This window comes from Trachemys scripta, chromosome 9, assembly GCF_013100865.1.
Source record: "Trachemys scripta elegans isolate TJP31775 chromosome 9, CAS_Tse_1.0, whole genome shotgun sequence".
NCBI classification, from domain to species: domain Eukaryota; kingdom Metazoa; phylum Chordata; order Testudines; family Emydidae; genus Trachemys; species Trachemys scripta.
In genome coordinates, this window is record NC_048306.1 from 69880073 (window position 1) to 69905100 (window position 25028).

The following is a 25028-nucleotide window of genomic DNA, read 5'->3' on the forward strand; positions in this document are numbered from 1 at the left end:
ATTTAGAGTGGGGAGTTGTAGTTCCATGGCTGTGCAGGGAGATAAGGGTCTGGAAGTGGTAAAAACTTAGGGTATGTCTACACTGCAGTGTAAACCCAGAGTTCGAACTCAGACTCAAGCCTAACCCCCATTCCATCTACATACAAATTACACTAACCCAGGACTCAGACCAGGGACCAAGCACCTCATGAGAGTGGAGGGTCGAAGTCAAGCTGAGACCAAGGGTTCAAAACTTATTGTTTTGCAGTGCAGATGCAGCCCCACTGGACTCGTGCTCGGGGAGTTCACAAAAGTATCCACCAGGCCTACTTTCTTTGTCCTGTGGACAGTCAAGTTTTATCACACTGCACCATGAACAAAAGGCTAGAGTGGCCACATTTTGGGAGGGTGCTAGGAAGTCTGGGATACAGGTGGTGGACTCGGGCCTGCATAATGAAGTGTAGATACTGGAGCCACAGGCTGGAACCCAATATTCAACAATTCTTACCCCAGGATTACAAATGAGTGTAGATGCTCAAGCCCTAGGTTAACAAACCCAGGTTCTGCTAACTCAAGTTCTACTAGCCCTGGGCTGACATTGCAGTGTAGACATACCCCTAATGTCTCTGCCAAGGCATTAGCACATTAAGGGCTCTCCTGGTGGTGCTGAAAGGAGCCAGGGGAGAGCAGCTTTAGTCCGATGCCTGTAGTCTGTCAATTCACAGCTCCTCTCTGATGTATTGTAAGCAATTAATCAGAGCACGAGCTTCTCACCCAACCCACCTCCAGTTCCCCTATGGCCTTGCATCATTTCTGCCTCACCTCACTCCCCCAAAGATTTCCAGATCAGACTTAAGGCATTCTGGCCTGTAAATCAGCATTGGTGGGTCAGCATAGGGAATCTGACACTACTGCTACTTTTTTGTGTATGAAGAGAGGACGTGGATTTCCAGGGGTGTCAAACCAAAACCTTTAATGATCACTACATTCTCATTCATAGAATCATAGAATATCAGGGTTGGAAGGGACCTCAAGAGGTCATCTAGTCCAACCGCTGCTCAAAGCAGGACCAATTCCCAACTAAATCATCCCAGCCAGGGCTTTGTCAAGCCAGGCCTTAAAAACCTCCGAGGAAGGAAACTCCTCCACCTCCTAGGTAACGCATTCCAGTGCTTCACCAACCTCCTAGTGAAATAGTGTTTCCTAATATCCAACCTGGACCTCCCCCACTGCAGCTTGAGACCATTGCTCCTTGTTCTGTCATCTGCTACCACTGAGAACAGCCGAGCTCCATCCTCTTTGGAACCCCCCTTCAGGTAGTTCAAGGCTGCTTTCAAATCCCCCCTCATTCTTCTCTTCTGGAGACTAAACAATCCCAGTTCCCTCAGCCTTTCCTCATAAATCATGTGCTCCAGACCCCTAATCATTTTTGTTGCCCTCCGCTGGATTCTTTCCAGTTTTTCCACATCCTTCTTGTAGTGTGGGGCCCAAAACTGGACACAGTATTCTAGATGAGGCCTCACCAGTGTCGAATAAAGGGGAATGATCACGTTCCTCGATCTGCTGGCAATGCCCCTACTTATACAGCCCAAAATGCCGTTAGCCTTCTTGGCAACAAGAGCACACTGTTGACTCATATCCAGCTTCTCGTCCACTGTGACCCTTAGGTCCTTTTCTGCAGAACTGCTACCTAGCCATTCGGTCCCTAGTCTGTAGTAGTGCATGAGATTCTTCCGTCCTAAGTGCAGAAGTCTGCGCTTGTCCTTGTTGAACCTCATCAGGTTTTTTTTGGCCCAATCCTCTAATTTGTCTAGATCCCTCTGTATCCGATCCCTACCCCTCTAGTGTATCTACCACGCCTCCTAGTTTAGTGTCATCTGCAAACTTGCTGAGAGTGCAGTCCACACCATCCCCCAGATCATTAATAAAGATATTAAACAAAACCGGCCCCAGGACCGACACTTGGGGCACTCCGCTTGAAACCGGCTGCCAACTAGACATGGAGCCATTAATCACTACCCGTTAAGCCCGACGATCCAGCCAGCTTTCTATCCACCTTACAGTCCATTCATCCAGCCCATACTTCTTTAACTTGGCGGCAAGAATACTGTGGGAGACCGTATCAAAAGCTTTGCTAAAGTCAAGGAATAACACATGAACTGCTTTCCCCTCATCCACAGAGCCAGTTATGTCATCATAGAAGGCAATTAGGTTAGTCGGGCACGACTTCCCCTTGGTGAATCCATGCTCTCTGTCTCTCTCACATGTGCACACACACTAACACAAACTGAAAGCCAAGACATTCACACTTAGTCTGAATGAAAGACAGTGTCTTTCTTATATATTTTTTTCCTCAACATCCATGAGTTCGCTACTGAATTATTTTGTTATGGGATCCCCCAAAATGTGCTGTGTTCCAAACAAAGGAAGATGAGCTCAGATTGACCATTTCAGCCACTGTACTACTGTCTGTTTTCGCCTCCCCTATTGTGTTGCAACACATTGCGGCATGGTTCCCTCCATGTTCCATTGTGTTTGCAATGGAATATTGTGATATGCTATGTACAGATGACATCAGGGATGTGCTTAATTTTGATCATTTATTAGTATTAAATCTACTTAATGTGGTGACCAAACTGATATCAGCCAGGAAATTCAAAGTTTTAAATAATTTATGACAAAAGTTACTCCGGTCATTAAGGAAGCCCATATAGAAAGCTAATAACCAGACTAACTGTCTGTTGTACTCCTAGATCTGTAAAAAATAAACTAATTGCTAGTTTTAGATAAAGTGCAAAGAGACCTAAAAATTAGTTGTATTGATTTTAATGGCTGCTGCGTGCTATATGAGGAACGTATACTTGAAGTGAATGTTACCTTTTTGAAATATGCAATCAACGAAGATGTGGCAGGGCAAAGTACTTCTACCCATCCAGTTTGCCCAGGAACTTAATTCACTTAAAGCTTTACATTTAATTTGATCTGGATAGAGGAATTAAGGCCCAGATTTTGAAAGGTATTTAGGCATTACTCTGCTCAGCATTAGAAGGCTGAAGTCTCATTTTCAAAAGTGACTTAGGCACTTAAGCTCCTAATGCAGCTAAGTGTTGCAATACTGAACAGAGCAACATCTAAATATCCTTAAACATCTGGGCCTTAGAGACTTGTCCATAGATTAAATCAGAATATTAGTTTGGATTAGAACCTCATGGTGTTCTAGCTCCCAGTCTCTAGCCCCCAGATAGCTGTTTCCTAGAAAATGTAGTTACCTCTAGAAGGGTAGTGTGTTTGAGATCAGTTAGATAACGAGGTTTTGCAGATGCTACAGAACTAAATTGCCACAAATTATTATGGAGGGCAAGAACTTAGAAAGATTTTGAAAATTCTTGAATTGTGGGTAATGAGAACACCAACATTATATTAGGTGGGATAAGAAATAAATAAGGGATATCAAAACTCATGCATCATAGTGTAAACTAACCACTAACTGCCTGAGTAGAAAGAAACTTCCTGTCTTGGCAATCTATTCCACAGTTGCTCATTACAGGGTTTCTTACAGTTTCTTCAGAAGTATCTAGTTCTGGCATCTGTCAACACAGGATCCTGGACTAGATGGAACACTAGTCTGATCAGGAATGGCAGTAAACTTATAAACTTATTAAATAAACTCTCTGTTCTGAAGAGGAAATATTTGCAGCAAATGATTGTTATCAAATACAACAGACACCATTCTTTTGGGCAAGAATGCTGTCCTGTTATGTGTGTGTTGGCGGGGACGGGGGTCTTTTGTTTTCTTTTGTAAAATAACTTTCTGCATAGAGTTTCCAGGCATCCGGTTTTTGACTGGAACACCCAGTCAAAAAGGGACCCTGGCAACTCCAGTCAGCTCTGGTGACCAGGCCGCTTAAAGTCCAGTTGGTGGTGCAGCGGGGCTAAGGCAGGTTGCCTACTTGCCCTGGCTCTGCACGGCTCCCAGAAGTGGCCAGCATATCCCTGCGGCCCCTAGGTTTAGAGGCAGCCAGGTGGTTCCGAGTGCTCTTCCCCACCTGCAGGCGCTAACTCCGAGGCTCCCGTTGGCCGGAACCACAGCCAAAGAGAGCGGTGGGGGCAGCACCTGTAGGTGAGGGCAGCGCATGGAGCTGCTTGGCCGCCCCTGGATCTAGGGGCCACAGGGACATGCCAGTCGCTTCCAGGAGCTGCCTGAGATAAGCGCTGCCAGGAGCTTGCTCCCCTCACCCCCTCCTGGAGCCTGCACTCCGCACCCCAATCCCTCTGCCCCAGCCCTGAGCCCCATCCTGCACCCCAAACCCCTCAACCCAGCCCCACCCCAGAATTTGCACCCCCAGCCGGAGCCCTCTCCCGCACCCAACCCACTACTCCAGCCTAGCGAAAATGAGCGAGTGAGCAAGGGTGGGGGAGAGCAACAGAGGGAGGGAGGGGGGATGTAGTCAGTGGGAGGTGTGGCCGCGAGGAAGCGGGCAGGGCAAGGGTGTTCAGTTTTCAGCAATCAGAAAGTTGGCAACCCTATTTCTGCACTGATTTCACATTCTGCTGGCTAGTGTTCAGCGTATGTCATGCAAACTTTTTTTTTTTATTTTTAATTTTATGGGTGAGTTTGTTGCTGATGTAAGTTAAGCACCAATATTACTGATCAGAGCCAGGCCTAGTGCAAGTAAGCACAGTTCAAGGTTTCTGCACAATTCTGCTTGTGCACCTCAATCTTCATCTTCTTGAAATGAAACTACTAATTGTGAGGTGTTTGTGTGTTCTTTCGTGCACACGGCTGCTCACCTCTACTCCTTCTCCGGAGAGTGTTCTCTCAGCCTTCTCAGCACCAGACCTGTGGGCTGTGTGTATCTCTTGCCCACACATTTCTGCTCTAAAGGTCATCACACCTGGATTCTTTAGTCTTATTATAGAGCCTAGTATATTCTTGGGACTAGCATGTTGTGCAGATGTCTGCAGCTGCCCAGAAGTGAGATAAGAGTGGAAAAAAGAGAGACCCCAAGCCCTTGGAGAAGTGATTACACATCATAGATGTTTCAGCAAACAGACAGATGCTAGAGGTGAGTTACAGCCTCATTTTGAGAAGTGCTAAACACCCACAACTCCACAGTAAGTTAGGAGGTGCTGTGGGTGCTCAGCAGTTCTGGAAATCGGGACCTTAGTACCTGTTCAGCAGCCATGAGCATACTAGACACAATTGTAGCATCCTGGGAAGCCTGGGCTCTTCAATTTCTCCTGAGATGGATCCGAAGAGGATAGAAAGGAAAGAGTTAAAAAAGAAATTGGGAAGAAAGACAGTAAGTGAAGGGGAGAAGAGAAGGAGCTGAGATTGTTTTTCATTATTAGCACATTTAAAAAGCCTATATCAAGAGCTCTTATTCACAGACTTGAATCTCAACAGCATATATTCCCATAAATCAGTCTATACCATCAAGAATGACTAGGTTGTTACGATAGCTGCATACTTTTATTGTTAGTGTTATATTAAATAAAAAGAATATTATATGGGGTATTTTGAAAATACAGTTTACGACACGATAGTAACTAGATATTATATTGTATTGAAATACCATACAATATAATTGAAAATATTTTGACATTTCTTTGTCCTTGTTTCTTTTGTTGTATCTTTTCTCTGTGTTTATGCTGTTTCCTGCTTCTGTCTTGTGCCTCCTATCTGCAATAACCTGCCGTAGGCCTGTGTTACGAGGTGGGTCGGCTGCTGCCAGTTCCTCTAACCCTCATCATGAAAACACCAGGTAAATGTATTTCTTTTTAGTCAGGGTGCACTATTTTAGGCTTTAAAATTTCATGACATAATTGTTCTTGATTACTGAATCCCAAAATAGTTTTTGGGCCACTTATGCTTAACATAACACTTGATCAACATTCTTTCTGTGCATAGAGATGTTCCGTAGGGCATGACCGTATCCTCCGCATCACAGTCATTAGCAAAGCTCTCATTAAGGTTCAGGTTCTTAAAATATGTTGTAAGCTTTAGAATTCAGTTTCAATATGTCAATTGAAGCTTTTAATCTATGATAAAAGCACATGTGGTAGTATGTCCATTGGGCCTCTGACCTCTGCTTTTCTCTGAGGCCTGGTCTACACTGCGGGGCGGTGGGGGGGAGATCGATCTAAGATACGCAACTTCAGCTATGAGAATAGCATAGCTGAAGTCAACGTAGCTTAGATCGACTTAGAATTACTTACTTCGCATCCTCGCGGCGCGGGATCGACTGCCGCTGCTCCCCCGTCAACTTTGCTTCCGCTTCCCGCCGAGCTGGAGTTCAGCAATCGACGGGAGAGCGATCGGGGATCGATTTATCGTGTCTACACTACACGCGATAAATCGATCCCCGATAGATCGATCGCTACCTGCCGATCCGGCGGGTAGTGTAGACATACCCTAAAGGAAGTAAATAAATTGGTGTGAAGCCAACTAATATCTAAAGTGTGTATAAACAGTAAAATGTAGAAGTTTTCAATAATGTGCCTATTATTGTTTTGCATGGGGTTTCCCCCATCCATTTTTCTGTTAGATGGGTGTCATTTCAATGTAAGTGGGTAAAAACCTAATTTATGATCTGATGGCTGAGACTCTGAGAAATAAAGCTTTCTTTCTGCATATTATGTAAATATCACATCTTCCACCTCCCACTCTTTACCACCCCTGCCATCTCCCCAAAGTAGACATCCTAAATATACAAAAGTTATAAAGATTTTTAAAAGCTGAGTAGGGATGGTAACTCCTTTTTCTGTTATCTAAACATTAGTGTTTTAAAGTCAGAAAAATTGGTCTATAAAAATAACCCTCAACAGATCTCCAAGTCCGGATCCATACAGATCATTCTTGTGGGTTGACTTGGGAATTTATAGCTTTCATAATTGAGAGTAATTTCTGGCTCTGCCAGTATAGCTGATTACAATCTGGATCTCATATTTGGAAGGGGATTGGAGGTTGGTGAGGTGATAATGATACACTTGTCATAGACTTACCATAACTGCTGCAGTCTGAGGTTGGAGTCCACCTGTGTCATTGGAGTGATGGATCTGTTTTCAATATGCCATTTGAGGAGATTGATAGAACCAGTGAGGTTTCAGCCAGCTCTGAGGGATAGGATTGTGGTGCCAACAGACTGGTCTGCAAGTGGTCTGGTGGGAACTGTATATTCCTTTTTTTTCTTTTCTTTTCTTCAGCCATTGATGCAGTAGCCCCTAAAAGTTCCCGACTCCCTTACAAATGACCTGTGACAGGTTAAGCAAAGGGAGATGGCTGGAGCAATTGTAGTGGAAAGTCTGAGTGATTTAAGTATTATGCCACAGCTATATCTGAAGCAAGAAAAAGGCCTTTGTGTCATCACAACATTAGGAAATCATGTCATGTGGAACCATTTAATATAAGCTGCCTCCACCTGGCCTCAGTATCAAGTCTTCCTTGCTGTGAGGGATTTTCAAGTTTCTGCACATATAAATTTGCTCCAATCCAGATAGAGCTTTCTACCTCTGTGGCATAACAGCACTATCCTGAGGGGACTAATGCAGAGTTGTCTTTGAATTCCAGCCAGTGTCGTGCAGTTCTGGAAGGGGATGGGGGCAGTTAGGCCCATCGAGAATGTGTATTTTTATTCTCTCCAGGCTATAGTTAGGTAAAACCTGAGGATTCATTTCCTAGATGGCCTGTGAGATTATCCCCTTAAAACAGCTCAAGGACAGGTACGTTCCCTCTCTGGTTTAGGGGACTGTGCCTAGTTCATGTTTTTTTCCTCCAGGAAATCTGCCCAATAAAGATGAAACACAATTGTACTCATCAAGTCTATGGATACTGGTTATCTCTGAGAAAGGATCCTTGGATTCAAATTTAGTTTTTTCTACAATGTTTTATAAAACCTAGACCAGCAGAAATCTTCACAGTGGTTTTTAACATACTGAAATGTAGATTTAAACATTCCTCTGCTGTATTTGCAACCTGATTGCTGCAGTGGAGAGATCCTGAAAGTGAAACACTTCATTGATTTTCATATAGTCCAAGCTGAGGGAAATGGAAATAGTAAACAGCATAAATAACACACAGTAAATTGAATTTTAGAAGTCCCCCTGTTTTAATTATCCTTATAGGTAAGGAAATGTTTGTTGTATAGTGACTGAGGATATCAGTGGCTCTTTTGACAGGAGGTTGTCTAATCAGGTTGTCCCTTAACAAAGTTCACTACAGTTCCTTGCCTTTCAAAAACTAGTTTTTTCACATATCAATTGATAATCCAGCCAATCTCTTTCAGACACAGCATCTCTCAGGGTTCTCATTGTTATCAAAGCTTCAATTTAATTTTTTTAAACCACCAAAATATTGACAAACTACAGGGTAACTGACCTGTAACTAGAAGAAATTATGAATTCTAGTTAAATTGTGTATTCAGCTAATTGCACTCTACAGAAACTTGTTTCACTATAAGTGGCCCAAGAGAATGTTAAATGCAAAACTTTCCTTATTTAAAGGGACACTGCCAATTAAAAGAATCCCACTTGCATCTGATTTTTTTATTAAGTGAAACCTACATTTACTATAATTGAGGGATTATGTACAAAAATTCATTTTCTAGTTTTTCTTTTCTGCATTTACCAGCGCTCTGTATCTTAAGTCTCATTGTTTTTCCAGTATAAGCAGTCAGTTTCCCATGCTGTTTGCAGGGTTTTTTTCCCCACATCATAACATCACATCAGGAAAGAGAAATAAATAAAATAGGAAAATGTGACTTTAAAGCCAAAAAAAAAAAAAAAAAAAAAGTCAGACACTCAGATAAAGGTATAGTACCTGAGATTACTTGTAACTGTTATTTGCTGCAAGAAAATCTGATTAAGAGGTAGCCTTTGATGGTCGTTTACCAGGTTTCTCGAACTGTCAGCACCATGCCAGCCTCTAATAAATGTGCTTTAGTCAGGGTTAATTTGGATAGAAACCCTTCTTGATTAATGTAGAGTTAATTAGCTAAATCTACACTAGAGTTAAATTAGTGCACTCTTTGTCCTTCTTTTAGAGCATAAAATAATCATCATATTGAGCGGGCTGTCCAGGAAGTGCCCTGGAAACGAATTTATTTTCTAAAGGGTACGTCTATACTGCACGCCACTGATGGCAGTTGGGTACATGTAGCTACACGCTGCATTCACACTCTGGTGTGTAGCTACCTCAGTGAAAGGCTGTGTCAGGGGAGAGACAGCACAGAAAGATTGTGGCAGTGGAAAGCTCTCTTTCCACTCTGGCAGCGGGGAGGCAGTGGGACTCAACACTGCTAAAAATAGCAGTGCAGATGGGGATGGTACTGCTTGAGCATGTAGAAAGCCTGGTAGGGTACACACCCACAGTGTTCAGGCAAGTCTTCACTTGTGTAAGCAGTGCCTCATCATCTATCCTGTTCTTTATATTCATGCTGGGGAGGCATGCAGCATATGTACTCTAAATGCTGCTGCAAGAAGTGTGCAGTGTAGCTGTACCCTAAGGGTTTATGAAATTCAGTGGCAGTGATACAGAACTCATTGGCAAAGGCTTTAATAGCTTCCCAGTCTCTGGCTGAGAGCTAAGAGTATCAGGAGCTCCAGCCTCAACAGCTGTCAGTTTGGGGGAGATTATTATTAGCTCCCTAGGGTAAAATACTCTCTTCCAGTGTCTTCAGAATTATATAAAAATGATTTATTTCTGAACTCTTCTCTAGGAGGCTCTTTGTTGGATTATGACCTCAGGGATAGTAGCTTTTCTTTGTTTGCAAAGTTTCTAAGCCAACAGTTCTCAAACTGTGCTTCAGCCCTGGGTGGCAGCGCTTAGGTTACAGAACCCTTGTCTGAGGCTGAAGCCCCTGGGCTTCAGTTTTGACATCCCACCCCCCAGCCCAGGGCAGCCGGGCTTTGGTAGGCTCAGGCTTTGGTCCCCCCTCCTGGGGTCATGTAATAATTTTTTTTTTCTCAGAAGGGGGTTGTGGTGCAGTGAAATTTGAGAACCCCTGTTCTAAGCTAATACACATTCTCAAGTTTATTTTTTTTCGTCAAAATAAGCATTTAGTTTGAATATTGTATTTATTTGTTGTTCCTTCATGTAGGATATATTTTTGAGGTTTTGGCTCAAGCTCTTTGCAGGTTTCAATATTAGATCAAGCAATTCTGAGAGATTTACCTTACGGTCCAAGCCACAATAAAGATTACTTCCCCCATTTCTTTGTTTTGTGGAGCATCTACAAAATACTTAGTCCTGGAAAGCATTAAAGCCCCAATTCAGTCAAGCAATTAAGCACATGCAAACATTAAAGTAAATGGGACATGAGCCCTTGTCTAAGTGTTTTCTTGAATTAGGGCCCTAAAGTATCAGATGCTTTTTTTAAAGTTGAAAAAGAGCTTTTTTTCTGAAAATTCCTGTTTGTTACAGAGAACATCAAATAATGTACCAATTACTCTTCACTCAACATGTAGAGCATCTAAACTTTTTCCCCCCCTTCTGATAGGTATGGTCTTTCAAACTTGGACACAACACTTGAGGGAACTCCAGATGACATGTCAGTTGTGGATGCTGCTTCCTTAAGAAGACAGGTATTTAAAATAAGCTTGCTGGTGAGATAAAGAAAAAGATTTAGAGTTGAAAATGGGAGAACAGGTTAGATATGTGATTTCTGTATAATTTGCAAAGGCAGAATATCTCTGACATCACATCTGTGGTAATTGGTCATCTCTGTATTCACTGGCGCAATTGCATCTAAAATACTCTGTATTATTCTGGGCATCTCAATGTCAGAGGGATGTTGGCAAACACAAAGGAATTCATAGAAGAATAACAAGTATGGTGTATAGTGGTCTTGAAGGATTGACTGATTGATGAGGAAAGAAGAAAAGAGTTAAATATAGCATGACTATGTAACAGTTAAGAGGAGGGGAACCCAGCTTTCTACAAGATCAATGCAAATTATTTTTCTAATAAAGAACTGAACAAAAACTGGAAAATTTTGTCCTTAGTCAATGAACCTCCTAAACAGTGAGGTTGTGCAATCTAATCTTTAAGAATAATGCATTCTACATACTTTTTTATATAGTCTTTAGAGAATCTAGCAGTCTGATACCGGGCACTAAAGCAGACTTTCTTTTTTTTAGATAATCAAACTTAATCGCCGTCTACAGCTTCTGGAAGAAGAAAACAAAGAGCGCGCTAAAAGAGAAATGATCATGTACTCAATTACTGTAGCTTTCTGGCTACTCAATAGCTGGCTATGGTTTCGGCGCTAGACACAGCTCTCCAAAAGATTTAATAGCTGGAAATATAAAAATTTGCAAAATTTTTTGTCTCTAAATGGTATGCTGTTTTATAATCCATGCACTGAGAACTTCTGCCACAGAAAAAGGCTGTAGAGTTACAGTGTTAAAGGGACAGTCTGTGACTCAGTAATATTTATTTTTATCAGTTTGTACTCACATACTTACAGTATTGTCCCTTTGCATGTCTCAATGTAAATATAAATAGACTCATTTTGGAAAGGAATTTGCTTCTCTGCTATGTAAGGATGGTGACCTGCAGAAATAATCATTGTCTCTCTTGTGGTAGGAAGAGAATGGATTTGGAAAAGAAAGTCTCCGTAAACAAAGTACATAATACAAGTATGAGGGTTTTTTTTATTGTTGTTCTCTTGTTAGATGCAGTAATTTTATGGTTAAACATTATTGCACTAGTTTTCCTTTAGCCAAACTAGTTACAGCAGTGTGCCAGATTTAAAAAAAAAAAAAAAAACACAAACAAAAAACCCCCAGCAACCTTAGTTCATGAATATATCCCTCGTTTATGCACATGTACAGATTGAATGAAAGGCATTCTTTGCTAACATGATTCAGCAGATTATCCAGTGTGTAATATGTATTTTCATATTTTAGCTTTAATTTTGCAGATGTTTTTCTATAAAAGACATTTTTAAGCAAGTCTGTCTGTGAGTGATCTAAAGATTATGAAATATAAGGTACCAATGTAGTGTATTTAATAAATCTGTCAAACCAACACAGAATTTAATGTAAGTTTTTAAAAGGTTTTCATTACCTGTCTTATCTTGGGAATTCTTAAACACTGTTTCATTCAAATGTGCAGGAATCCTGTATTTTGAGACAAAAACATATTCTTCCTTCAAAATGCTAAATATACTTCCTCTTCACTTCCTCTAGCCAGGCATCATTTCCAGAATCACTGTCCCAAAACTACTTATCTGTTTCATTACGTAAAACTAGAGATGTTGAGTGTCTTCATAGATATCTCATCTACCTCTCTCATAGGTAGAAACAAGTTTATTGAATTTGCTATTCACAACATGTTTTCCAATTTGGAAACTTACTGAGATTCAGCATGTGCTTTTTATTTCTTAAATTTTAAATCAATTATCTTTAACTTTAAAAGGCAGCCAAAGAATTTTCTAAAAGGCAAAGGAAGAAAATCTGTAGGGTCTGTATTAAAGGCAAAATATCCTAGTGTTCAGTAATTTCTGGTTGGAAGCAGGTTTCCCATTTTGTTGAATGTTATATATTCACCACCACCCCACTCATGCACACCCTTTGGGTTTTGTCCACACTGTGCTACAAGCAATTGCCTAGTGTGTTTGTTTATTTTTAGTTATTTAAACAGCCTGGCCTCCCCCTCCCCAGTCTTTATCCTTAAAATATATATGATCAGCTGAGAGAGGGTGGGATGAGATGAGAGTGCAGCCCTTCATTGGCAGTGAAGGCTGTTGATCTAGGACAGCGGTGCGTGCTTTAGAGCTCCTGAGAAGAGTTAACTGGGTGCTGTGCTGCTGTGTGTATTAATGCAGCAACTGCAAAACTGATGTGTGCTGGGATGAGGCAGCACTGCAGCTTTCTGGCCTGAGTTGCCAATTATGGTTGGACGTATTCTTGGAGGTTTCATCACATGACATAATCTTTAATTCCTGGAGATTCAAGGACAATCTTGGAAGGTTGGCAACCCTAAATTGGGGTCAGAGCAGTGCCCAGGTGCATAGGCCCTTGCCTAGGCAGCTGCTAAGGCCTAGTCTTCACTTACCGGCTGGTCCGGCGGCACGCCATCGATGTTCTGGGATCGATTTATCGCGTCTGGTTAAGATGCGATAAATCGATCCCGGAAGTGCTCACAGTCGGCGCCGGTACTCCAGCTCGCCGAGAGGAGTACGCGGCGTCGACGGGGGGAGACTTCCGGCCGCGTCTGGACCGCGGTAAGTCCGGACTAAGGTACTTCGAATTCAGCTACGTTATTAACGTAGCTGAATTTGCGTACCTTAGTCCGAACTCCGGACTAAGTGGGGACCAGCCCTAAGTTATGTCTTCACTACCCGCTGTACTGGTGGGTAGCAATCGATTTATCCGGGATCGATATCATGTCTCGTTAAGACACGATATATTGATCCCTAAACATGCTCACCATGGACTCTGGAACTCCACCAGAGAGAGCAGTGGTAGCGCAGTCGAGGGGGGGAGCCACGGCCGTCGATCCTGTGCTGTGTGGACCCCAGGTAATTCGATCTAAGATACTTCGACTTCAGCTACGCTATTTGCGTAGTTGAAGTTGCATAGCTTAGATCGATCCCCACCCCCTAGTGTAGACCAGCCCTTAGAGAGGGCAGGGGCAGCAAGAGGTTATGGTAAAGGGGCTGGTCCCTTCTCTTCCCCTGGCTGTGTGAGTGACCCTGGGGCATCAGGCAGGAACGCGGGCGGGGTCGGCGACTGTGAGCTTGCAAAGGGGGGAGGGACCGGCGTAACCTGAGCTCCTGGAGGCCTGGCCCTGGCCCAGCATTGGGCTAACGGGGGCCTAGGGCGCTGTCCTCGCCCGTGCATAGGCCGGCCCGGGCGCCCTTGCAGGATAGAGGTGGGCCCAGAGCACTACAGCTCCCAGCAGGCAGAGAGGCAGGCAGGCATGGGGGGAGGGCTGTGGCTGGAGCAGCGCCTACTGGGAATTGGAGTCCCCAGAGCCCTTAGTCACGCGCTAAGGCGCGCCCGGAACGTTTCTCCCCGGAACTGAAGGGCCGAGGGCTGGTTCCCGCGGCCGGGTCTCATGGTGAACTTCCTGTTCCCAGCCCGCGCCGAGCAGCTATGGCCACGGGGCTATTACTACGGGCGCCTCGTCGCCTCCTGGCCGCTGCCGGCGGGGCCGGGCGGGCCGCGCTCTGCCTCCAGCATCAGCAGCGCCGGGACAAAAAGCTCTGGCTCCGCGCCTACCTAGAGCAGCAGCGGCTGCGGGCGCCCGCTACCCGCCGGTAAGAGCCGGGTCCAGCGCTCCGGGGTTGGATCCCCCCGGCCCTACCGCCCCGTGCTGGGGGCTCCCTGTCCCCTCCGGGGCCCGGCTCCTTCCCCTGCCTCGTTCCCGGTCGCTCCGTTCTTCCTCGCTCCTTCCCGCTTCTGCCCCCAGCTACCCCCGCTCCCGGGCCCCGAGTCCGGGCGGAGGTGGAGAAAGGTCATTGGTAGGCCCATGCTAGGCTGTCCCGGGTCTCTGCATCCCTTCGCACACACTCCCCCCGACCCCCCGTCCTGGGGCTTTATCACCATCATTCCTCTTGCTGGAGCCCCGCGCCCCATCGGGAACCAGCACAGGGCGTGGAGGCGCCTGGCCCAGACCAACACTGTTGTTTATTGTCACTATTACAGTAGCGTGCGCTGGGTCCTGCCCCCCGCAGCTCAGTTTTAGTGCAGACAAGGTGCATGGGACCCTCGTCCAAAATCCTCCCTCACAGGCTTCTTTTGCATAATGCCAACACAAAACTTGACCATATTTAGATCGCTGGTGTGCTGAGGCTCTGGCCTATGGCAGGCGTAGCCAAACTTACTGATCCTCTGAGCTGCATACGACAATCTACAGAAGTTCAAGAAACGGGGCATGTGCCTGCTGAGGCTCGGGGCGTCAGCCACACGGGAGGGGCCTGCCGGGGCTCGGGGTGTCAGCCACATGGGAGGGCCCTCCCCCCTGGGTCTGAGGCCCAGAAGCCCCTAGCCCAGGGGCGGGCAAACTTTTTGGCCTGAGGGCCTCATCGGGTTTCGTAAATTGTATGGAGGGCCTGGCTTAGGTGGCTTAGCCCCACCTCCTATTCAGGAGCGGCGCCAGGGTTTTTGCCGCGGTAGGCAGTAGCGCTCCTTCTCTGAGCATTCGGCGGCAGGGGTCCTTCTGTTCCGTGTCTTCAGGGCACTTCGGCAGTGGGTCCCGGACCGAGTGAAGGACCCTCTGCCGAAGACCCGGAGCGGAAGGATACCTCCCCCTCGGCTGAATTTCCGCCAAGGACAGCAAAATGCCGCCCCCCAAATCCTGCTGCCCTAGGCGACTGCCTAGGGTCGCCTAGTGGAAGCACTGGCCCTACTCCTATTTGCCTCCCCCTCCACCCCAGACTTCTGCCCCATCCAACCCTCCCCCCCGTTCCTTGATGGCCCCTCGAGACGTCTGCCCCATCCACACCCCCCCACTCCCTGTCCCCTCGCTGCCCCCAGACTCCCGCCACCCCATCCAACCCCTCCTCTCATTCCTGACGGGCCCCACCCCAGACCCCTACCCCATCCAATCACCCTTTGTCCCTGTCCCCTGATTGCCCCTTGCCACCCCATCCAACCACCTCTCCTTCCCGACTGCCCCCATTCAACCTCCTGTTCCCCCCCCGACCCCTATCCACACCTCCACCCTTAACTCCCCTTCCTTCTATCTAACCTCCCCACACACACACACTCCGTGCCCCCCTACCGCGCTGCCTGGAGCACCGGTGGCTGGCAGCGCTACAGCCACGGCATCAACCATGCAGCACAGAGCACTGGGTCAGGCCAGGCTCAGCAGCTGCGCTGCCCCAGGAGCTCACAGCCCCACCGGCTAGGGCATTGTGCCGGCAGTGGAGCAAGTGAGCTGAGGCTGTGAGGGAGGGGAGACAGCAGGAGGTCCGGGGCTGGGCAGGATGGTCCCGCGGGCCATAATTTGCCCACCTCTGCCCTAGCCCCACCACTCTGCTGCAGAGCAGAAGCCCTGAGTCAGCCCTTCTCCCCCCCCCCCCCCCCGGGATGGAGAATGGGAAGTTGGGGGGGGGGGCTCCGTGAGCTGCACTTTAACTGTAAAAGAGCAGCATTTGGCTCTCGAGCTGTGGTTTGGCCTCCCCTGATCTATGGTGCTGAGGCGTATGGTCTCATTGTTTCCTTTTACTCCCCTCTCTGTATCTGTTTATCATTTCTTATCTTATACTTAAATTATTAGCAGTGTGGGGGCAGTGACTGTCTTTTGTTCTGTGTTTGTACAGGGCTAGCACAATAGTGTCCTGATCCAGGGCTCCTAGGGACTATAGTAATGCAAACAACAAATAATAATATTTGGGGGCATGTGATCTGGTGGGAGGAGGTGCTGGCAGCCCTGCATGGCATCTGTCAAAAGGGTTCACACAGGGACATGTCTTTTGAAGAAGGGAGAAGGGCAGGTTAAGGGCTAGCAGCCTCATAGGCTATGAGCTGCATACAACTTCTTCCCAGCCTTTGAGATGCTATATTTAGAGCCCTGCATGGATACAAAATTTGTATCAGCATCCAAACCACGATCCGCAAAAACTGTCTGGATGCAGATATCCATAGATTTCAAGGGCTCTAGCAATAAGCCTACTTGAAGATGTCTGAAATATTCTGTTTATTTTTACATTTCCTTTTAATAAATGGTTTCATATCTAAGCTGTTTAGTGGAACAGATGACTATCTGTCTGAAGATCTGTTCTACTCTTGAGTTCTTTCTCTCTTGTATGTTTATAGTTCAGAGAAGCCTAACTGGGATTACCATGCAGAGATACAGGCTTTTAGCCACCGACTACAGGAAACCTTTTCCTTGGACCTCCTCAAAACTGCATTTGTTAATTCTTGTTATATTAAAAGTGAGGAGACCAGACGCCAAGAACTTGGGCTAGACAAAGAAGCGGTTGCCCTCAATCTCCAGGATAATCACAAACTTTCTGAACAAGGGGTATCTCTTTCCCGCTCTTACCTCACTCAGTGCTTTGAAGATGCTTATCCAAAGATGCCCTCTGAAGGGATACGAGCCCTCGTTGATTTTCTCACGAGCCAGGAACTTGTGTCTTATGTGGCCAGAAACCTATCCATACAGGATTTAACACTTTGTGCAGAGTTTCCTGTCCCACCCAGTGTGCTGCGGCAGACTTTCTTTGCTGTAATAGGGGCATTGTTTGAAAGCAGTGGGCCGCAGAAAACAGGGATATTTATCAGGGTAAGTACTACCAGTTACAGGTATTATTTTTATTTCTTTGGCACCTCTCTAAGGCTGTAGCGGGATCCCAGTATCAAATTATAAGACCAAAAATAAAAATAAATAAATAGTAGCTTATCTCTGACAGGCAGCAAAAGCCAGACCCCCTACAAACTTATTTCCCACATTCAGGTTTAACTGACATGCATATATGCAAGAGCTAGGAGAAATACTCCACTTAAGGACAGAACCATCTGTTGTGCACATAGAAAATGGGAAATGACTGCCTAGGAAAGGGTACTGCAGAAAGGGATCTGGGGGTCATAGTGGATTAAAAGCTAAATATGAGTCAGTATAACACTTGCAAAAAAAGCCAAACAGCATTCTGGGATGTATTAGCAAGAGTTTGGTAAGCAAGACATGAGAAGTAATTCTTTCATTCTAGTCTATGCTGATTAGGCCTCAACTGGAGTATTTTGTCCAGTTCTGGACACCACATTTCAGGAAAGATGTGGACAAATTGGAGAAAGTCCAGAGAAGGACAACAAAAATAATTAAAGGTCTAGAAAACATGACCTATGAGGGAAGATTGAAAAAATGGAGTTTTAGTCTGGAGAAGAGAAGACTGAGAGGGGACATAAGTTTTCAAGTACGTAAATGGTTGTTCAAAGGAGGAGGGAGAAAAATTGATCTCCTTAACCTCTGAGGATAGGAAAATAAGCAATGGGCTTAAATTACAGCAAGGGCGGTTTAGGTTGGACATTACGAAATATTTCCTAACTGTCAGGGTAGTTAAGCACTGGAATAAATTGCCTACGGAGGTTGTGGAATCTCCATCATTGGAGATTTTTAAGGGCAGGATACACCTGTCAGGGATGGTCTAGATCAGTGGTCCCCAACTCTGTGCCCGCGGGTGCCATGGCGCCCGCCTACTGGCTGCCGGACAAGCAGCCGCTGAGAAGCGGCAACGTCAAGAAGCGTTGCTGACGAAATGCTGCTGATTTTTGGCGGCGACGCCTCTTGGCAGCATTTCTGCAGCTGCTTGTCCGGTGGCCACGCTCCTTGGCGGCTAGTCATCCAGCGCCCACCACATGGAAAGGTTGGGGACCACTGATCTAGATAATACATAGCCCTGCCATGGTGCAGGGGACTGAACTAGATGACCTAGAGGTCCCTTCCAGTCCTATGATTCTACTTTACCTAAGCCAACCTCTACTTTTCAAGGAATAGCAACTTACTTATTTATTTAAGTAGCACTGTTTGCTTTTGGCCTGATTTGTTAGATATTTTATGGCTGAATCAGTGGCTACAGTATAACTTTTTAAACAGTTATTTGATGGTTAGTACAGTCATGAAACTGTTCCAGAAAAACTCTGCAGTTTCTTAACATTATACATAGAAAGTCAAATCAGTTCAGAGATTTGTTAACAAGAGTCTCTCTGGAATCGAACATCGAAAGGTTTCTTATTAAAATATATTGTGAGAAGGAAGTCGTTTTAACAGTTGCTATCCTTCCAGTTTATGCTATTTACTTACTTCTATTTTGTATCAGAGAAATGTCAGCTAAGAGACATACTATGAAACAATCAAAACCATGTTACTTCTGTTGCCTGGCATTCAGATATGTCTGTAGGAAAAAGCAACTATTTAGAAAATTCTGTCTCATTGTTTAAGGGATCATGAATTTCATTCAAAATATCTTGTAATACATTTCTGTATTGGATTTTCTACCACAACTCTGTAGTTAGTTAGCACTTACAAAGCACTCAGTACTGCGTAGCTAATCCCCACATCATCCCTGGAATGCAGGTAGTGGTATTCCCATTTTATAATTGGGGAAATAACAGAGACAGAGAGATTAAGTGACCTTGCCCAAGCCAAGCAGCAAGTCAATGGCAGAGTCAAGCCTAAAGTTCCAGGGCTTGGGTACGCTAGCTAGCTTTATAGCCATGATTCAGCATTGGTTCTATTTCTCCAGTGGTAGCAATGGTAGAAGCTGCAGTGTTCAGAGGACTTGAACATGAATTTTTTCCACTGTTGTCTAAACCACCCAAGTCCTGTCTATACTACAGCATCCACTGTCGCTGTCACCAGTGGTGAACTGGAGCTACAAGATATGCTAATTTAGTTGCGGCCTAGGAATTTCAGCTTGTACTGCCTTTTAGTACAGAACAGCAGGCTAATTGGAGGGTAGTGGAAGCCCTGCTGGTCTCATAACTATGTTAAGAATTAATTTTTTGTAGTTATCCTTCTTAATGCTATTATTTAGCAAAATATTTGAAAAGAAACAAAAAGTGAAGTGTCTTTAATCTTTTTGCAAAACAGTTTGTAAAGACTATTTTAATGTTAAGTCCTAGCAATTTGAATGTCTCAGATGGTGAGAGGTCTCATTGTAGTTCTCAACCATCCAATATAAGCCCTGAGTAGCACTTTCAATATTTGTGATTTTAATCTGGATTTTGTGAAGGCTTTTATTTTCCAGGTGGCCTGATCCCAGTTCTCCCTTTAATTAGAATCCCTTATATGGCAGTGATGTTTAGCCTTCGGTGGTTTCTTAATGTAATTTTGAATAAAGGAGTGACCCAGCTAAAAATGAATTAAAATCTAAAGTGCCTCACAAGCACAGAGCAGTCAAAGTACCATTTATTTCAGAAATGTACATTTAGAAAACGCAAAATATCCCTACAGGTTCGTTCATAAGAATTCTGTAGGAACTATAGCTAGGGAGTTACATGAGTATGTATTTTGGCACATGGGTTGGCACCAGATCCGCTGAGCTGTGTTGTCTTTCACTATAAGAATGCATGGGAGACTCTGGTACCATAAAAAAATTCATCAACCTTAATTTAAAGGCACACTGCACATAGCGAAGCTAGCAACTTACTGTTAACTGCTCCTCTCCTCCCTTTCCCCTTATATTACTTTTGTTGGCAGGGACACCAGGCACCAGAGCACTCATTCCCCTTCCTTTCTGATAATTGTAATGTTTTTGTCCAGGACTTCTTAATTCCTCAGCTGATTGGAAAAGACCTTTTTGAGATCTGGGATGTTATAAACCCAATGGGTTTGCTAGTGGAGGAACTGGCCAAGAGGAATATGTCTGCTCCAGAACCAAGACTTACCAGGCAGTCAGGAGCCAGTACAGTTCTTCCACTGTACTTTGTTGGATTGTACTGGTTAGTAAAACGTTCATCTGAAGTCAAACGGATTCCAGTTTTGGGGGGAGGGAGGAAGGAAATGGTCTGTTTTTCACAAGTTGCCCTGGTTAAAGTTGCCACGTAAAAATAATTTTAGAAGAAAGATGCAATTTATGCAATGGACTTTTATATAAACGTTTGAGGATTGACATGTTTTTTCTCATACAGATGTATAAAGAGACAGTCCCTGTCTCAAGGAGTTTATAATCTAGTATAGACATATGCAGTACATTGAATGCAGGTGCAAATTTTAATAGGGTTCTTGCAGACGTTGTTGAACAGCTTTGAAAAAGAATGAAACTGTTCCATGCTTCAGGGGTAGCATGGGAGGAGGATGCAAAAGGGAAGTGGGATTGACAAGAGAATCCTCGAAGTACAAGAGTTACTTTAGAGTATTTAAGGCCAAATCATGGCCACATTTATGTTGCCATGAAGATTGTTTCTCTCCTAATTGAACTATCTTTGAATAAATCTATTGCTGAACTGTGTAAAGAAAGGACACTTTAAAATGATTGTTTACAAGGAAAAGAGAGAGGGATATCACGATGATGTACTTGTATATTTTTTAAAAGTTCTAACAGAGATTGGATAGTTCAGGCAATTGGTAATGGAATGTGAATCTGAATTAACACCGTTGTACTTCTTCAGGAATTCAGTGTAATTCTTACTTGAGTGTCCATCAATAAGTATATATGCATGTATGGGGGGGAGGGATAGCTCAGTGGTTTGAGCATTGGCCTGCTAAACCCAGGGTTGTAAGTTCAATCCTTGAGGGGGCCATTTAGGGATCTGGGGCAAAAATCTGTCTGGGGATTGGTCCTGCTTTGAGCAGGGGGTTGGAAGGGACCTCCTGGGGTCCCTTCCAACCCTGATATTCTATGATTCTATGTACAGTTGCCCAAAAGACCACTATAATCTAAATGTTTTCCCTCCAGTAAATATGAAATGCTGGTTAGAGGACTCCTATCATATATTAATGGTGCACGGTGGTGTTCACAATTTTCTCATGAAGACATTTACTTGATTTTTTTTTTTTCTCCCAGCGATAAGAAGCTTATAGCTGAAGGTCCTGGTGAAACAGTGTTAGCTGCAGAGGAAGAAGCTGCCCGTGTGGCACTGCGGAAACTGTATGGATTCACTGAGAACAGGCAACCGTGGGACTACTCTAAACCAAGAGAGGGATGGAGAGCAGAAAAGGCTATTAGCAACACTTAGACAACTAAGCCTACTTCTTCTCTCTATCCACAAAAGCCATGTTCTCCATGCTAAGTATAAATGTGTTTCAGAAAAGCAAACTTCAGCAATTCAGCTCTTTGGTATAAAGGATATGTTTTGAAAATTCCAGCCATCCATATACTTTTAGAATTCTCCAAACTTGAATAGATTTATTTCCTTCTGTAAAATGTTTCCTATTATAAAGTAACTGAGGAAAATGTGATATTTCTTGTCAGTAACAAAGCAGGAGGGTTTTCCCCACTGAGTTCCCACTATTTGTCTAAGAACTTGATTATATATTCAAGCACATAACTCTTAAGAATGTATTGTAATCTGTGATTGCCTCTTTTTTTTTTTAAGCAAACTGTCTCCGTATAGGAAAAAAACTTATGTACAGGTATCTGGACCAGTTTTGAGAGTATTAATAACAAATCAGCATTGAATTAAAAATGTAACATTCGCATGAGACGTGCATCTGAAGTCAGTTGGCCTTGAGTTGTGGTAAAATCCACAGATCAGAATACAGGATATGCTCTGACATCAGTTGCGTACACTGATGCTGTTAAGGCCTTACCAACAGTTTGCTTGCTAATTTGGTAATTTATTGTTCATTTGCCGTAGACATTTGCCATTTGTTTCTAGACACTGAAAGAGAGCGTATTCTTAATTAGAAAAAATTGTGTTTGGAGTGACAGGGAGGAAAGAGCTTAAGTTTCTACATGATATAAAAGTAAATCAACAGAGTACCTTCTTTTCTTGTTGGCCTGGTGACTGCTAATATTAGGTTGACAAAAGATCTTGGTGCTTCATATTCGCTAACTTTTTGTTTCACCCATCCAATAGAATTCACCCCTTCATTTGAACGGCTCAGACTGAACAGTTTTCTAGGCCTGCACAATATTGGATTATATGAAAATCTATTTGCCTTTGCACCACCCCTTTCTAACACTCAAAACATTTGGCTCAAAAAGCTGCTTTAATGAGGATGCTACTATATCATTACATGCTCAATACAGTCTGATGGTTTAGCAGTGGGTACTGTTGATCATACAGAAAATAACTTTTTTTCCGTTTGACATTCAAAATCTGTTGTGTGCAGTTGAATCTCTGAAAGTTTGCATCTGTATATTCCCAATGTGAATAAAAGATTTGCATCTGGAATTCATTTTAGTCTAACTCGTCTTTATCAAATAAGTCTGTGATTACCTACAGTTTGGAACAGGGGTAGTCAGGCAGGACTAGATAACTCAGGTTTGGTTTTGTGATATGGAGCTTTTCATCTCAGTCACCAGTAAGACTCCACTCCAGGTAAAATGGTCATTTATGACCAAAATCTGATCTATGCATGAAACTCCCATAAAAGGAGAGAACCAGCATAGTGGTGTTGATGGAGGGAGTCTGAATGTGTGGGAAATTCAGAGGATAGTTCACTGGTGCTCCCTTGCCTGATACCATGCTGATGGTACTTGCGAAATGGATTCATTAGGTGAATCTACTTGAGCAATTATGGGTGGCTGTGCTGCCTGACGGAGGGGGCAAGTAGCCATATGTATCTGCTGGCCAAAACCCCAGTGTAGGGTGGGGGAGCAGTGACAAAGCAGGTACAAAATCCTCCACCGTCCTGAGATTGCAGTAGTGACTGTGAAACACCTCTATAGCCTAGGCATGAGAATTCCATCCCACAATATCCACGGAGCTCCCTAGTCAAGTCTTACTGACCACGGCTGTTTTTCAGAGATGAAGGTTTGGCCCTAAGATATAATAAAACTGTAGCCTAGTTAGGCAATTCAAAGAAAGCCACAAATCTGTCATTGTTCTGACATGTATCTCTGCACATGTGAAACGCTTGCGAGTAGATAAGTGTAGTCTTTCTGCTTGCTTCTAGTATTGCAATTTACGTATGTGGAAAAAATAGTTTCTGATTAAAATGCACAGCATCATGGTCAATATAGCTTGAAATGAGAGTAATAAGATATGGGCTCAGGAAGGTCTGGTTGCCTTTGAAGTCACTGGAAGAAGAAGGAAGTCTTCAGACTCTTGCAGCCTGAGGTTTCCCCCTGACTTGCCAGATTGATTTCAAGGCAAAGGAGCCCTCTGTGAGGGGACGGAGGGGTTAACATCTGTTTAGCTGGTGAACAAGCAATCAACTCCAGCACAGCTGCCCCTTTCCGGTCATTGCTACTCAATGAAAAGATCAAAGGAATGGCTGTTTGGGAGACAAAGGAAGGAGGCTGCTTTGGGGAAGGTAGGGCTGACATCCAAAGGTCATAAGAATGGGTGAGAAGCCCCAGCTGGAGAATTTTCTGTTTACTGCTGATCATGTTATATTATTTTACTTTCTTGATATAATCACTAATCCCTGAGGAAAAGACCTTGGTGCCTGCCACTGACGCATTGTGCTGAGTCATTGTGCTCCCACCCTTCCAGCTAACCAGTTATGTCTCTTGATTTATTATGCATGTGACATCACAGAACAAATGGTCAAAGCTAACAACATAGATATGTTATCATCCTTACTGATGACACTAATAACAGTTTCTAGCTGTCGTCTAACAAACCCTTATATTGCTGTCACGGTGAAAAAACACAGAGATTAAATCTGTCGTAAACAAGAAGAGTCTTTCTTTTAAAATGCTGCCCTCTTCCTGGGTTTATAACCTGACCCTACAAATCCACCTTTGAGTGAAGCTTGGTATATACAAAACACATTGTGCACATGAGTTAGTCCTGTGGGGAAGCTTACACAGTCTGTGCACCAAGCCACCAAAAGACAATCCGTGGAGCAGCTACAAAAGTAAGGGTGTTTATGTAATGGGGTGCAAGAAGGCTAGGGAGGAACCTTGTACTTGCTCCATTGCCATATGCTATAGAGCTTCTAAACAAGCATCCCGAGCCTCCTTCTTGTTATGTTCACAGTATACACACAGAGAAATTAGATAAAAACTGAAATACTCTTGCAGGAAGGTGGCAACATAACACAATGTTATGAATTCAGAATTCAGGTTAGAATTCAGAACACCCAAGAACCCAAATAGAGAGAGAAAAATCCTGGCAAATCCCTCAGGCAGAGAGGCAAAACACACCCCATCTAGCTTTAAGCAGGCTCTTTCCAGACAGACTGTGCTCCCACTCCCACTCTTTGCTAGTCCAGTGCCCTTTAGCCCAGCAGTTCTCAACCAAGAGTCCAAGGCCCTTTAGAGCAGTGGTTCTCAACCAGGGGTCTGGGCCCCCCTGGGGGACCACGAGCAGGTTTCAGGAGGGCTGCCAAGTAGGGCCAGCATTAGACTCGCTAGGGCCCGGGGCAGAAATCCGAAGCCCCGCTGCATGGGGCTCAAGCCTGGGGCCCTGAGTCCCACCATCGGGGGCTGAAGCCAAAGCCTGATCAATATAGCTTTGTGGGGGCCCTGCTGGAATGGGACCCC

The 25028-nt window shown here is 44.3% G+C and overlaps 2 protein-coding genes across 8 annotated transcripts in view; both read left to right on the top strand.

The window, feature by feature from the left end:
* The window catches only part of MFF (mitochondrial fission factor), a 37962-nt gene extending 25955 nt beyond the window's left edge, over positions 1-12007 (top strand). For 5 of the 7 annotated variants that reach the window (XM_034780803.1, XM_034780802.1, XM_034780804.1 and 2 more), the window contains 3 exons: positions 5682-5744; positions 10476-10560; positions 11116-12007. In XM_034780803.1, coding sequence (XP_034636694.1) covers positions 5682-5744; positions 10476-10560; positions 11116-11247 — 280 coding nt within the window. In that variant the 3' untranslated portion in view covers positions 11248-12007. The remainder of the gene's footprint in view (positions 1-5681; positions 5745-10475; positions 10561-11115) is intronic. The other 2 variants (XM_034780806.1, XM_034780808.1) reach the window with 1 other exon arrangement.
* Positions 12008-14046: 2039 nt separating this feature from the next.
* MRPL44 (mitochondrial ribosomal protein L44) lies at positions 14047-22771 on the top strand. Its single transcript, XM_034780810.1, has 4 exons — positions 14047-14243; positions 16747-17215; positions 20192-20370; positions 21435-22771. The coding sequence occupies exons 1-4, from the start codon at positions 14080-14082 to the stop codon at positions 21604-21606; spliced, it is 984 nt and encodes a 327-aa protein (XP_034636701.1). The 5' UTR covers positions 14047-14079; the 3' UTR covers positions 21607-22771.
* Positions 22772-25028: the final 2257 nt, after the last annotated feature.